This window comes from Panthera leo, chromosome D4, assembly GCF_018350215.1.
Source record: "Panthera leo isolate Ple1 chromosome D4, P.leo_Ple1_pat1.1, whole genome shotgun sequence".
NCBI lineage: Eukaryota > Metazoa > Chordata > Mammalia > Carnivora > Felidae > Panthera > Panthera leo.
In genome coordinates, this window is record NC_056691.1 from 82,795,851 (window position 1) to 82,810,961 (window position 15,111).

The 15,111-nt window shown below is 43.6% G+C and overlaps 1 protein-coding gene across 1 annotated transcript in view; it reads right to left on the bottom strand.

Moving 5' to 3' along the window:
* The window catches only part of DENND1A (DENN domain containing 1A), a 508,975-nt gene extending 495,271 nt beyond the window's left edge, over positions 1–13,704 (bottom strand). Inside the window, exon 1 of the mRNA XM_042912620.1 lies at positions 13,604–13,704. Coding sequence (XP_042768554.1) covers positions 13,604–13,620 — 17 coding nt within the window. The 5' untranslated portion in view covers positions 13,621–13,704. The remainder of the gene's footprint in view (positions 1–13,603) is intronic.
* Between the last annotated feature and the right edge of the window lie 1,407 nt (positions 13,705–15,111).

The window sequence follows — 15,111 nt, forward strand, 5'->3', positions numbered from 1 at the left end:
TGGTTAAGCTCTGACTTCGGCTCAGGTCATGATCTCACGGTTCGTGGGTTCGAGCCCCATGTCAGGCTCTGTGCTGATGGCTCAGAGCCTGATGCCTGCTTCAGATTCTGTGTCTCCCTTTCTCTCTGCTCCTCCCCCACTCATGCTCTGTTTCTCTGCCTCAAAACTAAATAAAGATTTAAAAAAATAAAGAAAAAAAAATAAAAGACTTGGTTCTGGCCATGGATCAGAACTAAAATAACCACATAAAAGTATAGCTTAGAAGAAACTAGAAAAAAGGTATCCTTCCCTTAGAGAGTAAGGAATTAAGAGACATTATTGAAAGTTAATGGAATAAAAAGGATTAAGTAATTATGTCAAAATAAAACCATTCTAAGAATTTGAAATAATATAAATATATAAAACACTAGAAGAGGAAAAGATAATTACTATAAAGGTGCTCATCGTCTTTCACTTCAGGGAGTTAACAAATATTGCCCGCTTAAGATTCTCACTCTCTGTCCCTCTGTCCTTCTGCCCCCCTCTCCCATTCACACTCCCTCTCTAAAATAAAAAGAAAAAAAAAAAAAAAAAAGGAAATGAGGATGACCCCTAGACACTGCTAGAAGGAACTTCTTTACAAGGTATAAAATGAGAAAAAGAGAGAAAAGCACATTCAGAATGCTATCATTACCTGAGGGACTGGTGGAAGAAGGTGTGAATACACACATGTATTTACCTTTTTTTCTTAATGACAAATTAATATCTTTTTAAAAACTACCTACAAAGGAGGGAACACAGCGATGAGGGAGGGATAGAAGTTAAACATTTTGTTTTTTGTTTTTTGTTTTAAAGGCTACATTAAAACCTTGTTTATACTATGTTTATTTTTGAGAGAGAGAGACAGAGACAGAGACAGATAGCATGTAGGGGGAAGGGCAGGGAGAAAGGGAGACCTGGAATCCACAGGCTCCAGGCTCTGAGCTGTCAGCACAGAACCCAACGCAAAGCTTGAAAGAATTGCCAAATTAAAAACAAAACCAACCAGTTTTCAGTAATCATATTGTTTATAGTAATGTCGGTGTTGCTGCTGAGTTATGTGGGTCTTGTGTGATAAAGCAAAGATACTTATGTTGGTGTCACTGGAAATCAGCACTTTTTGGTACGAATGACAGGAGATTCAGATACAAGAGTGATAAAGTTAAATAACAATGCTATAGACTTGAACTGGAAATATCAATATGAAGTTTACCTTTAACACACACACACACACACACACACACACACACACACACACAACTTCCTAGTGCTGATCCCTGGAAAAGCCTAGAATAATGACTGACAACAGTAGTCATTCAAAACAAAAACAAAAACAAAACAAGGGTCCTAAAACCCAAAGTGAAATCTCTAATACCATTTCCCACTAAAAGGAAACAAGACTCCTTAAAGAAACAGGAATACAGGTCTGGAGCAGGAAAAATACAAGATAAGCCTAGAACATCTTGTCATACCAAAAAGCAAGGGAGATATTAAAAACTACTGGGAGGGTTGCCTGGGTAGCTCATCGGTTGAACTTCCGACTTTAGCTCAGGTCATGATCTCACGGTTCATGGGTTCAAGCCCTGAGTCGGGCTCTGTGCTAATGGTGCCAAGCCTGGAGCCTGCTTCAGATTCTGTGTCTCCCTCTCTTTCTGCCCCTCCCCTGCTCACACTGCCTCTCTCAAAAATAAACATTAAAAAAAAAAAACTACTGGGATCCTGTCAAAAGGATTCTGGAAGTTAACTTGAAGCAGTCACTAGACAAAGGACAAATTAAACACCATTGAGAACTACAGTAGATTCAAATATAATAAATAGGTTTAAATTCATGTGTTTAAAGTGACACTTGGGAAAAAAACAAAAACAAAAAACAGTCCCCTCTGGAAAACACTAGCCAATTAACTCAGTTTGAAAAATGATTAAAGGAAACAAATATTTATCCTGCTTTTCCTAGATAAACTATACCTCAGGGTAACCAAATAGTGGATATGGTAAAGTTTTTCTATATAGAAGTATTCTAGCTAATATGAAGCAATGATAGAAGCAAAATATCACCATTTAATAGCCCCTAATAAATTAATGGACCAAAAAGAGAGATAATCAGACATAATGTGCCTCCTGATGGAAGTACCTATCACATTTTAAGTATGCTTGCCAAGAAAATGAACTTGAATCTGATCAAGTAACTAAATCTAACTACCAATTTGTAGGAAATAAAGGGGACAGAACATATTAAACAGGATGCAGTGTAAACTACATAGCATAAATAACACACTTCAATAAATAAATTGCAAAAAAAAAAGATACACATCAACCAATTGAAAAGTATGATCTTACTTGATTTAAATAAATCAACCCTTAAAAAGAAATGTAACTAGAAAACTTTTTAGTGACTATAGATATTTGATGACACAAAGGAATTTTTTTTTAGGTGTGATGTCACCTTTTTAAAAATAATGTCTCTCTTTTAGAGACACATATGGAAATATTTAAGAATGAGATATGACAGTTGGGATTCGCTTCAAAATAATTCAGAACTGGAGGGCAGAAGGAGTTATGGGTAGTTACCTATAAATGGAACTAGATACGCCATAAATTAGTAAGTGTTGAAACAGTGATGGTCATTTGAGGGCTCATTATACTATTCTCTCTACTTTTGTAGATGTTTAAAATTTCCCTAAAAAAAGTTTTACAAACAATCATTTTAAGCACCCAGGAAAAAGAAATCAGCAGTTAAAGAGTAGAAGTGAACAACCATAAAATACCTAGGAATAAACCTAACCAAAGAGGTGAAAAATCTATACAATGAAAACTATACAAAGCTTATGAAAGAAATTGAAGACCGCACACACACACACACACGAAAAAATATTCCATGCTCTTGGATTGGAAGAATATTAAAATATTGATACTACCCAAAGCAATCTATATATTCAATGCAATCCCTATCAAAATAACATCAGCATTCTTCACAAAGCTAGAACAATCCTAAAATTTATATGGAGCCAGAAAAGACCCCAAATAGCCAAAGCAATCCTGAAAAAGAAAATCAAAGCTGGAGGCATCACAATTCCAGACTTCAAGATGTATTACAAAGCTGTAATCATCAAGACAGTACGGTACTTGCACAAAAACACTCAGATCAACGGAACAGAATAGAGAACCCAGAAATGGACACAAATGTATACCCAACTAATCTTTGACAAAGCAGGAAAAAATATCCGATGGAGCAAATACGGTCTCTTCAGCAAATGGTGTTGGGACAACTGAACAGCGACATGCAGGAGAATGAACCTGGACCACTTTCTTACACCATACACAAAAATAAACTCAAAATGGATGAAAGACCTAAACGTAAGACAGGAAGCTTCAAAATCCTAGAGGAGAAAGCAGGCAACAACCTCTTTGACCCTGGCTGCAGCAACTTCTTAACAGGTCTCTGAAGGCAAGGGAAACAAAAGCAAAAATAACTACTGGGATCTCATCAAGATAAAAAGCTTCCGCACGGTGAAGAAAACAATCAGCAAAACTAAAAGGCAACCTATGGAATGGGAGAAGATATTTGCAAATAACATATTGGATAAAGGGTTAGTAGTCAATCTATAAAGAACTTACCAAACTCAACACCCAAAAAACAAATAACCCAGTGAAGAAATGGGCGAAAGACATGAATAGACGCTTCTCCAAGGAAGACATCCAGATGGCCAATTGACACATGAAAAAATGCTCAACATCACTCATCACCCGGGAAATACAAATCAAAACCACAATGAGATACCACCTCACACCTGTCAAAATGGCAAACATTAACAACTCAGGCAACAACAGATGTGGGCGATGTGGAGAAAGAGGATCTCTTTTGCACTGCTGGTGGGAAGGCAACCTGGTGCGGCCACTCTGGAAAACAGTATGAAGGTTCCTCAAAAAACTAAAAATAGAACTACCCTACAACCCAGCAATTGCACTACAAGGTATTTGTCCAAAGGATACAGCTGTGTTGTTTCAAAAGGGCACATGCACCCCAATGTTTACAGCAGTGCTGTCAACAATAGCCAAAGTATGGAAAGAGCCCAAATGTCCATCGATAGATGAATGGATAAAGAATATATGGTACCTACGACCCAGCAATAGCACTACTAGGAATTTATCCCAGGGATCCAGGAGTGCTGATGCATAGGGGCACATGTACCCCAATGTTTATAGCAGCACTTTCAACAATAGCCAAATTATGGAAACAGCCTAAATGCCCACCAACTGATGAATGGATAAAGATGTGGTTTATATATACAATGGAATACTACTTGGCAATGAGAAAGGATGAAATCATGCCATTTGCAGCAATGTGAATGGAAGTGGAAGGTATTATGCTGAGTGAAATAAGTCAGAAGACAGATATGTTTTCACTCGTATGTGTATCTTGAGAAACTTAACAAAAGACCACGGGGGAAGAGAAGGGGGAAAAAACTTACAAACGGAGAGGGAGGGAGGCAAACCATAAGAGACTCACACAGAGAACAAACTGAGGGTGAATGGGGAGTGGGGGAGAGGGGAAAATGGGTGATGGGCATTGAAGAGGGCAGTTTGGGATGAGCACTGGGTGTTGTATGTAAACGATGAACCATGGGAATCTACCCCAAAAACCAAAAGCACACTTTACACACTGTTATGATAGACAATTTGACAATACATCATATTAAAAAAAAAAAAAAAAAGATGTGGTATATACACACAGTGGGGTATTACTTGGCAATCAAAAAGAATGAAATCTTGCCATTTGCAACAATCTGGATGGAACTAGTGTATTATCTAATTGAAATTAGTCAGAAAAAAACAAATATGATTTCACTCATATGTGGAATTTAAGATACAAAACAGACGAAGCTAAGGGAAGCAAAAAAATAGAAAAACAGGGTCGGGGACAAAACATAAGAGACTCAAATATAGAGAACAGGGTTGCTGGAGGGGTTGTGGTTGGGGGATGGGCTAAATAGGTAAGAGGCATTAAGGAGGACACTTGTTGGGATAAGCACTGGGTGTCACATGTAGGGGATAAGTTACTGGATTCTACTCCTGAAATCATTATTGCACTATATGCTAACTCGGATGTAAATTTAAAAAAAAAAAAATTTTTTTTAATTAAAAAAAAAAAAAAGCCTAGACGTGAACAACAGCACCAGCTACACAAAGATAAATATAAGAAGGTATAAATCTTATGTAAAGGTGAATAAAATCTTCAAATAGTTTGTGAGAGAAGAGACATGATGTTAATCACTATTGTTCTAATTATTCGCATGCTTCTCTTATCTCTCTCAGTGGACTTTGAGCTTCTTTTCTCCCAACCAGCAAGAGGAACAGTGCCTTGCATAGGATCACAAACCTTCAAATAAATTCAGTAAAATGTAAAACACACCATCCTATCATACTCACGGAGAGCAAGCAAATACTTTCTCTCTGGCTTAAAAAAAAAAAAAAAAAAGCCTATAAAAAAGAACACTTGCTTTGACTCCAGGTGGTTCAGACAGGCGTGCTCGTCCTCTCCAAGCAGTAGCAGTGACAGCTGCCATTTACTCAACAATCCTTTCTCCACTGAAGGCGAGATGCAAGGTCGCTTCTAGCCCTCACAACAACCTTACAGGTGAATCTGTTAGCTTCAGGACTCAGATGGGGACTGCACGGGTCTCCAAGGCCCACATTCCCCAGCTCCTCTCACACCCTGGAGTACAAGAACTGTTTGCTCGGAGTCAAACAGCATCTTTCTCTACATTAGTTTCCTTCCTCCTATTTATTCATACAGCCTAAGCGAGATCAATGAAACATCCCTGAAACCTTTCCTGTGGCTCAAGTGAGTTCAAAAGTTTATTTCTTCTCTAACATCTAACATGGACAGATTTCCCTTCAGCAACTTGGCTCAGACCACTTAAAGTCTTACTCATCAAATGAAGCACACACATTCACTATGAGGCCCTTAAAAGATTTCTTCCCTTCTTGCTGCAGACTAAAACGCCTTCTCCCAATTATAACTTTCCACTTTTCCTCAGAAAAGCAAACACGTTACATAACTGGCCCTCACCTTCCAAACACTCATTTCTAATGTAACTTTGCTAACCTCGGCAAATCTTCTTTGATTCTTCTCTCGCCCCTTACATGTAATTTGTCACCAAGTCCTGTCAATTCTACCCAAAATCTCTCTCAAATCTGTCCTTTTTCTTTTGACAACTAAAACTTCACATCAGGCCTTGATCTTCTACAGCATCTGTAACGCAGTTCCATGAACCAGTGGTCTCCAATTTTTTTTTCCATGCACTCCTTCCCTATCAAAAAATTTAAGCATACATTTGATCCAATGATTTATAAATTATAAGAATGTCTTACTATACTAATATATACACTTGAAAACACAAAAGAAAATTTTGAAGATTGATAAAAAACATATACATATAGAAGGGGTACCTGGGTGGCTCAGTTAGTTAAGCCCCCAACTCTTGATCTCAACTCAGGTCTTGATCTCACAGTCATGAGTTTAAGCCCCACGTTGGGCTCCACACTGGGTGTGAAGCCTACTTTAAGAAAAATAAGAATAAAAACAAAGATAAGTTCTAACATATTCTTTTCACACCCCAGTGCATCATCTTGTACAAGCCTGAGATATCACTGTTCTAAACTACTGCTGCCACAGTCATCTTCCTAAAAACCCAAATCTGATCGTATCACATTCCCAACTCAATCTTTCAATGGCATCATGTCCCGGTGGCATAAGCTGACTTTTTCAATTTCACCCCTAACCTTTATTCACATGTCCTATATTTCAGCTCTACCTGTCTTTTACACAGTTCCTTCTGCCTACAAAGTCTTTGACAACCACTGATTCATATATAGTAACATGTCTCTAAGAAAAAAAATACATTCTAAATACTGTAACCAATTTACAAATGAATTTTGGGAAGGTAACCTATCTTTTCTATAGGAAGTCAAATGTTTTGAACATACCTTTTGTTACTTCCTTTATTTGGCTCCTTTTCAAGTCCTAAGTACTTGGAAAGAATGGGTATGGATTCCAATAAAAGTCAAGGAGACCAACTTTGTTTTTGTTTTCTTTGGTTTATTTTTCTTCCTTGTTTATCTTTCCATTTCCCAACAAAATCCTTTTAAGCAAAAGGATGTTGTAAATCCAGAGATTAGTTCCCTCTAGGGCCAGGAAAAAGGCTGAATCTTTGCAACCCACAACTAGAATTCCAGCTAGGAGCTTACACACAGATGTAACAGTCTGAAACATATTTTCCTAAAGCAACATTCCAGGTTTTACATTCCCTGTTTCAACCTTCCTAGCTGCTGTACAAAACCCTTGAAGTTGACTGCAACGGGCTAAGACGAGAACGACAGAGTGGCACCCAATACACTGTTCAGAAAAGTCATGACAATTCAAGTGACTGATTCTGGGCACTGACAATGGGGAGCACGGTCTGCAACAAGACTCTCATTCCACCACCCTTCGTACCATCTTCCACGGGGACTGGCAGGGGAGCACTGTGGTGGCGAGAGGAAATAGAAGAGACAATGGTGGGAGAAGCCCTGGAGGAAGGCACATATCAACTTCTGCTCTCATCCCACACTAGGGAGACATGTCGGCCATGCTACACACAGGCCTCACAAAGAAGGAAGTCTGTAGTGTATTTTGGTAATGGGATCCTTTGAGGAGCAGTCTGAAAACAAGACTAGAGCCGAGCTATCCTAAGAAACCAAAGCTGCTTCTCTGTACCAGAAAACAATAAGAAGGGGTTCTCCCACTCCCAAGTCATAAAACTTCCGCTGTTCTTCCTCTAGGAATGCCTCCTCCCTTCTCCAAATATCACCTTTCTACAAGAAGGCCAACATGGTGGAGAAGTAGGGGGATTCGTACTTCCCGCGTCTCCCAAACTAACAAGGGCTGAAGCCAAAGGACTTTGAACCCCAAGAGTCTGGGAGGAAAACAGACAAACATCACCTTTCTTTCAGTTCAAGTTCCAACCTCTGCTGAGAAACCTATCTCTTTCTATGCTGATCTTTTGTTTTCCACGCAACTCATCTGGGCCAAATCAAAACCACAAGGAGATAACCACTTTACACAAAGTGGTACAATTGCTTCGGAAAACAGTTTAACGGTTTCTTAAACAGAGTTACCATATGATCCAGCAATTCCACTCCTAGGTATATACCCAAGAGAAAGGAAAACATATGCCCACACAAAATGTTCACAGCAACATTATTCATAACAGTGGAAAAGTGGAAACAACCCAAATACCTAACAACTGATGAGAGGATGAAAATGTGGTTTCTCAATACAATGAAATATTATTCAGCAATTATTGTATGATTCCACATATGATTCCGTATGAAATGCCCAGTATAAATCTACAGCAACTATAAATAGATTAGTGATTGCTCAGGGCTGAGAGGGTTTGGGGGGGGAATGAGAAACAAATGCTAATGGGCATGAGGTTTCCTTCTGGGGTGGATGAAAATGTTAAGTCGGATAGTAGTTACTGACCACACTTTTGTGAGCAAGCTAAAAATCATTTAATTACACGTTAAAAAAAACAAATGTTATAGTTGTGTGAATTACATCTCAAGTTGTTTTCTGACTGCCATGGCCTACAAGGCCCTACTCAGGCCCCAGTCTTGATCTCAGACCTTACAACAAGGCTCTGTCCCATCAGTCACTACCCAAACCTGTGGAATTCTAGCAGATCCTGAAACGGGTCTAGAATCGTCTTGCCTCGAGGCCTTTGTATATGCTCAACTCTGTCCGGAATGGAAAGTCTTGCCCAGTCTCTTTACAGGACTAATGACTTCTCATCCTTGAAGTCTCAGCTCAAATGTCAGCTCTACAGTAAACCTTCCCTCACTGCTTTAAAACAGGACAGCCACCCTGCATTGTCACTCAGCATCTTGTTTCCTTTCTAGCACACCCACATAGCTTTATGGGAATTGATCTGTGATTTTTCATCTGTTGGGTCCACCAGACTATAAGCTCCACGAGAGTAGGAATGAATATGCATTATTCAGCACCGTAATTCTCAGTGTCTAACACAATTCCTGGCATGTGCCTAAAAATGGTAATTAACATTTTTATTTTCTTAGTATGCCACGTCTTCACACATACTGCTCCCTCGGTGGGGACTACTGCCACCACTTGCCCTTTTCACACCCTTATCACCTCTCCTGTCTCAGCTAAAACAGCTCTATGAAGCCAGCTGGCCTTCCTTCCTTGAAGCCACCTCGGCAGACAGCCTCTCCATCCCTTCACCTACTCAGCACGAGCTGCGTCCCTACCATAGCACTGCTCGTACTGTATCATACTCGGGTTTTTTGGTGGGGAGGGGCCCCAGAGGGAGTTTGTTTTATTTTGCATTTCTGTCTCACTACTATTTTGGAAAACCTTAACGTGAAGGAAAATCTTTATTTTGTATTTAGTTTATTTTTTTAAGAAAAACTTTTATTTTTGTGTCCCGGGCACTCAGCCCACTACCAGGCACATGATAGAGTACTACTAATTACGACAATACTAACATAATAATCACCAACATTTTGTGGGTGAATGTTCAATATGTGCTTCACACTTAGTTCCACAGTGAGTGAATGAATAAACGGATACGCTTCTGGGTCACCAACCTCAAAGAGGTCACAGTCTGACAGGGACAGAAGACAGGTATACAGGCTAATGCAAAATAAATACCACCACAAGGCCAAATGAGCTGCTCTGCCCTGTCCCTATGCCTTCCAATCTTAGAGTATGCTCTTCTCTGCATCCATAAATGTCAGGTTTCCTCAAACCCACTTAGAATACTTCCTTCGATTACTTACAATCCACTTCCTGCCCTCGGTGCCTGGAAACAATTTCTAAGATGTCACCACAAGCAATATTAAACTGCCACACAGTTTCCTGCTATATGTCTGCATTATCAGTTAAATTGCTTCACATTAACCACATTCTAGTCCACCGGGATCACTCAAACACTAAATAAGATTTAAACATACCTGTCGAAGACTGCCAGTTACCCCTGCTCCTTTCATCCCTCTAGATAAAGGTCTGCTTTCCAGGGTGCTACCTGCATACTGGTGACATTTTCCTTCCCTGGTCAAGTAAATGTTTGGTCTGAAGCCAGACGATACTCCTTTACTTAAGTGAACATGAACTAAAAAACACTCTTCAGAAAAAAATAAGTAATTCTCTGCATAGACCAGGGCAACTTGACTTAAAAACATAAAAACTCTTGTCCTCAAGAGTTTAGGTAGCAAACTATTCTTTTAACTCTACGTGTACTCAACCCAGAGCCTTAGTTAGGATCTTAATTCAGATCCTAGCAGACTTCTTAAATCATTCCATAAATTCTTCCTAAACAACCTTATATGGCAGGTACTGGGTCTGACACAGAGAACTCAAAGACAAAGAGAGTCCCTGCTCTCAAGTATGTCTGGCTTAATGTGGAAGACGGTCAAGGAACTAACTTTAGTGCTGTGATGGCGATAAACACAAGGGGCACGTGCCCTCGGCTGGGCAAGGGGTGCACAGACAAAGGGCACCTGTCCTAGGCTGAAGAGAGGACACACAGCTGAGGGGCACCCAGCCTAGGCTGGGGAGGGGGATGCAGAGATGAGGGCGGCTGGCCTAGGCTGGGGAGGAGACTCAGGGTGCAGAACCAGCATCAGGGCAGGCTTCCTGGGGATGGCATCTAACCTTAGGCAATAAATTCCCATTCTCTCATTTGAAAAATGTGGTTAGTAGTACCTACATCATTAGACAGTTGTGGGATCTGATAAAATGGTTCACACAAGGCAATACCACCACGCCTGACACAGAGATTGTGCTCAACCAGCCTTAGCCTCAAAGTCTGATCAAGCACTAAATCTCAGCACCTATGCCTGGCAACTCACCTGCTTTACTGATGATACAAGAGACACCAGCTGCACAATTACACACATTGTTTTTCATCAACTTTTATTTTTTAATAATGAGAGTATTAAGTCCTGCTCTTCACATTAACAGTCTAATTCCTTGATCATCAAAACTTTCTTCCATTTCTCATAGCGTGCCATTCCCTGACATTCCTGGCATAAAACAGACTGGTTTTCTTAGGGTTTTTTTTGATAGAGAAGGTATAAAAGAAAACTAACAGTTACTGAATTTTTAAATCCGGGCCCAGCAATCACGTGGACACTGCATTTATTTGTTCATTATGACTCTGCAGCATTATAGTCTCCCCCATTTTACCCTCAGGGAAACTGAGGGTGAAAGAAGTAGTTTGTGCCAAGTTTCACAGTCAGTAGACAAAAGCTGGAATTTGAACCCAGATCTGATTCCACATCGTCAGCCTGACTGGGCCACACGGCAGCAAAAAGTGGGAAGCCTGGCAGCCACAATGCTCTCCTGCCCAGAGGGGCCCCACAGTGCTTTCTGTCCCACACTCCCCCTACAAGTCCGCCCCCCCCCCCCAACTGTCCCTACACAACAGAGCCTGTACACTTAGATTTCAACTCAGGCAGCTCAACACCTTGAGCGAAGTCTGTTCTTTCCTGTCAGGGTGCAACAGGCAGTAGTGGCCAAAACTCTGTTTCCTCCAAAGACTAGGGCAGCATCGAAGTAGATGGTCCCAAGCCACCTGTCCATCCCCATTCCCAGCTGCACACAGACGCTGCTTAGTCAGAAGTCACCGTAAATTACAACTACTTTTCAGAGCTCCTCTTCCAGTCTCACCACAGGGAAAGCAAACGTATTTCCCCAAGCCTAAGTTTTTTATCCCAGAGCAGTCTAGTTTCAAGACCAAGAAGGTTATTCTTTATGCTAATTTCACACCTTACTAAGTTCCCTTGCCCAAGTGCTCAGAACACTTATGGGTTCCACAAAACGCGCCTGAGATGCACGTTAACCTGCAACCTTCAAGATCAAGAGAGAGACCTGATGCCCCGTCATCTGACCTTCCACTTGTTGGATTTTCACGCTAGTTCTGACACTGACCGCCTCAGGTCGGCCAAGTTTCTGAACGTCTCTGTAACAAGGGTAAGCATCGTCACAAGCATACTCCGCGACCGTAAGGCGGCTTTTTGGGAAGTGTTTCTAAGTGCTATCGAAATCCAAGTTTACAACTCTTACTTGGAAGCAGGAGCTGAACTTGGAGTACCTCCTTAATCCCGAGGCTTCACACACCACGTCTTTTTACCTCCCAAACCCCTTAAGCTCTTGTTTGGAGCACACTTGTAACTTTCTCCCCTCCTTTCCACAAAGTCAAGAATGAACAGTGGGCTCCCGCACCTCTTCCGTTTTCATTATCATAAGCAAACTTTCGCAGCTTCACTTAGCGCATGTCTCAGGGCTGCGGCAGCACAGGAGACATTTAGTGAATGGGAAGCCTAAGTCAATCAGGGGACTACAAGGATGGGCAAGGGTCACGCTGCAAGGTCACGGACTGCACCTGAGAGGCAGCATTTGAGTAAGTAGGAGAGTTCATCCTCAAGGCCCTTCCCCTTTCCAACTTCCCAAGCAACATTCTCAAAGCGCTGAAATAAACACATTCCGCAGACTTTCTTGTAAGCAGGTTTCAAGTGTCCTATGAAAGCCGTTTAGGGAAAAGCCTATGCTGTCCACTTTAAGTGCCCTTAAACAATTCTATTACTCATAGAGAAAACCGAACATTTGTTAGTGATTAGAGATAAGGCATCTCATGCTCTGGAGCTGAGGAAGGGAGAGGCCGAAAAAGGACCCGGCTGGGAGGGGAGATAGAGTCCAAAGCAACACACCCAAATTGGACTGCATAAAAGTTTGCACTTTCCAAAGTCAACTTCTAGGTCTAGAAGCAAAGGCAACAATGTTTCCACGGGTTCTGAAGTTCCATGTATCAACAACATCCCCGGAAAACGAATCCCCCACTGAGGATTCCAGGTGAATGAATGAGTGAAGGAATTTGCCAGATTGGATTACAAAGCCTTTCCAACCACCATCGGGATCAGGTGCTCAATTACGACACAGAGGCATCTTCATAGCCTTTGGCCCTTGCTGTGTGGAGACTTTCACAGATAACAGGGCTTTTAAAGGAGGAAAGAGAAAACGGCCCTCCTCCCTCAGGCCATCCAGACCTTAAATCCACGAGTGGCCCCTCCGAGAACCGCAGGCGACTTTTTGTGGGGACCGCAGGCCCTAAGCAGACCTCTCAGGACCTGCCCAACTCTCAGGGGAGCCCCAAACACGCCCATTTGGGGAGTTGCTTCCGGAGGTTTCTCGCCCTCCCCCCCCCCCAACAGTTGTATGAGCGTTTTCAGAGATTCTGTTACCCCAGGAAAGGGGCCACCTCGTAATCTCTGCGGCTCCCGCCCTCAGGTGAACAGGGGACACCTGACCACCAGAGCCCTTCCACCACCACCACCCCCCACCCCGCGTACCCCGCCCTCGCGCCTCCCTGGATCGTCATGGCAACCGTCCCCCTCCCCGCGTGACGCCGGCACGCGGGGCGCCCCTCAGGCCCCGGCAACAAGTCCCCCGCGCCGCCCGCGGCCTGCAGCCCTCGCCCGGCCTCGCCGCCCCGCGCCCGGCCCGGCTCCGCCCGGCCGCACTCACTTGATCCTGGAGCCCATGGTCCCCGGGCCTCCTCATGGGCCCGCGGGCCCCGCTCGGCGCTGCGCTGCCCGCCCGCCCGCGGCCGACCGGCCTCCCTCCGGCGCTCTCCCCGCCCCTTCCTCCCTTCCCTCAGGCTGGGCCCGCCCGCTCGCAGCTCGCTCCCTCGTCGCCGCCGCCGCCTCCCGGGGTTAATGTACTCGCTCCAGCCCGGCGAACGCCATGGTCGCCGGCGCGCGTACCCGGCGCGCACCGCCCCCTCCGCCTCTCACACAGCCGCCGCCTCCTCCTGTCCGCGCCGCCGCCGCCGCCGCCACCCGCGGGGGCTGCCGGGAAGTGTAGTCCGGCTGCCGGGAGGCGGGGCCGCCTGAGGGCGGTGGGGGGCGGGAAGGGCGCGTCTGTCCGCCGGCCTCGCGGAGCTGGGGGCGCGGTGTTCCCGAGGGCCTCCCCCACTCCGACTGCGCTCCGGTAGAAACCTTACAGTCCCCTGAAGAGAGACCCTCGTCCCTTAGAGACTCCCGAGCTCACCTGAAGAAGCCTTCACCCATTCCTCCCCTTGGAGTCCTCCCGCTCAGTAGCTTTGGCGTTGAGATCATGTCTCCCAATCAGGCTTCCGTGAAAGCACAAGTTTTCCCTTTTTTAAATGCCATACCTTCCAGTAAGTTCCTTAAGGGAACCGCAGACCCTCTCCTCTAGCACACTATCCACTTCCCCAGCATGGTGCTTGATGGAAGCCCCTTCCTCTCCCCTTAGAGCCGTAAGGAGACCTCATATACCCGCAGGAACGCCACCTGGGGGCTTTGTACTACCCGTTTAGTGGCTCTGCTCCGCCCTACCCTTGAGGACCTCTGCCTCCCTTTATAAGCCATTTGGGAGGTTCCCATGCAGGAAGGTCATGTCACCGTAACGGCCCCTGACAAACAGTAACAACGCAAATGAACGTATTTGAGTCAAGCACCAACATGCTGCCTGCCTCCTTTCCCCCTTGGGGCTACTTTCATGAACACCTCAGTATCATTCCCTCTAAGCCTGGAGGAATCACAAAGGGAGTAATAAAGACAGCTACCAATAGCTACTGTTGGCTGAGTGGGTGAGTGAGTGTTCTCACTGAACCGGGCACTATATTTCCCCTACATGGTTAGCATCTCACAATAATCTAGTGAGTTTACAGCACACACACACACACACACACACACACACACACACACACACACACACCCCACCTCCATCTCTCAAAGAGGAAAGGTTACATAACTAGCAACTGGTGGACCGGAGATTAGCATCCAGGCTGAATAATTCCAAACACATGTGACACAGTTATGCTTTAGGATGGCACCTTTGGCCACAAGTCAGAAAACATACCAGGTTCATGGTTCACTTTTGAAATTAGTCTTTTCTTTCTTCTCCTTCTTCCTCCACTTCTTTTTCTTTTACACTCTTCTGCCCTACGATGCCATTCATTCTTTCTGCCGTTTTAGCTCTTGTAAATTTGTGAAGTGTCCCCCCACCCC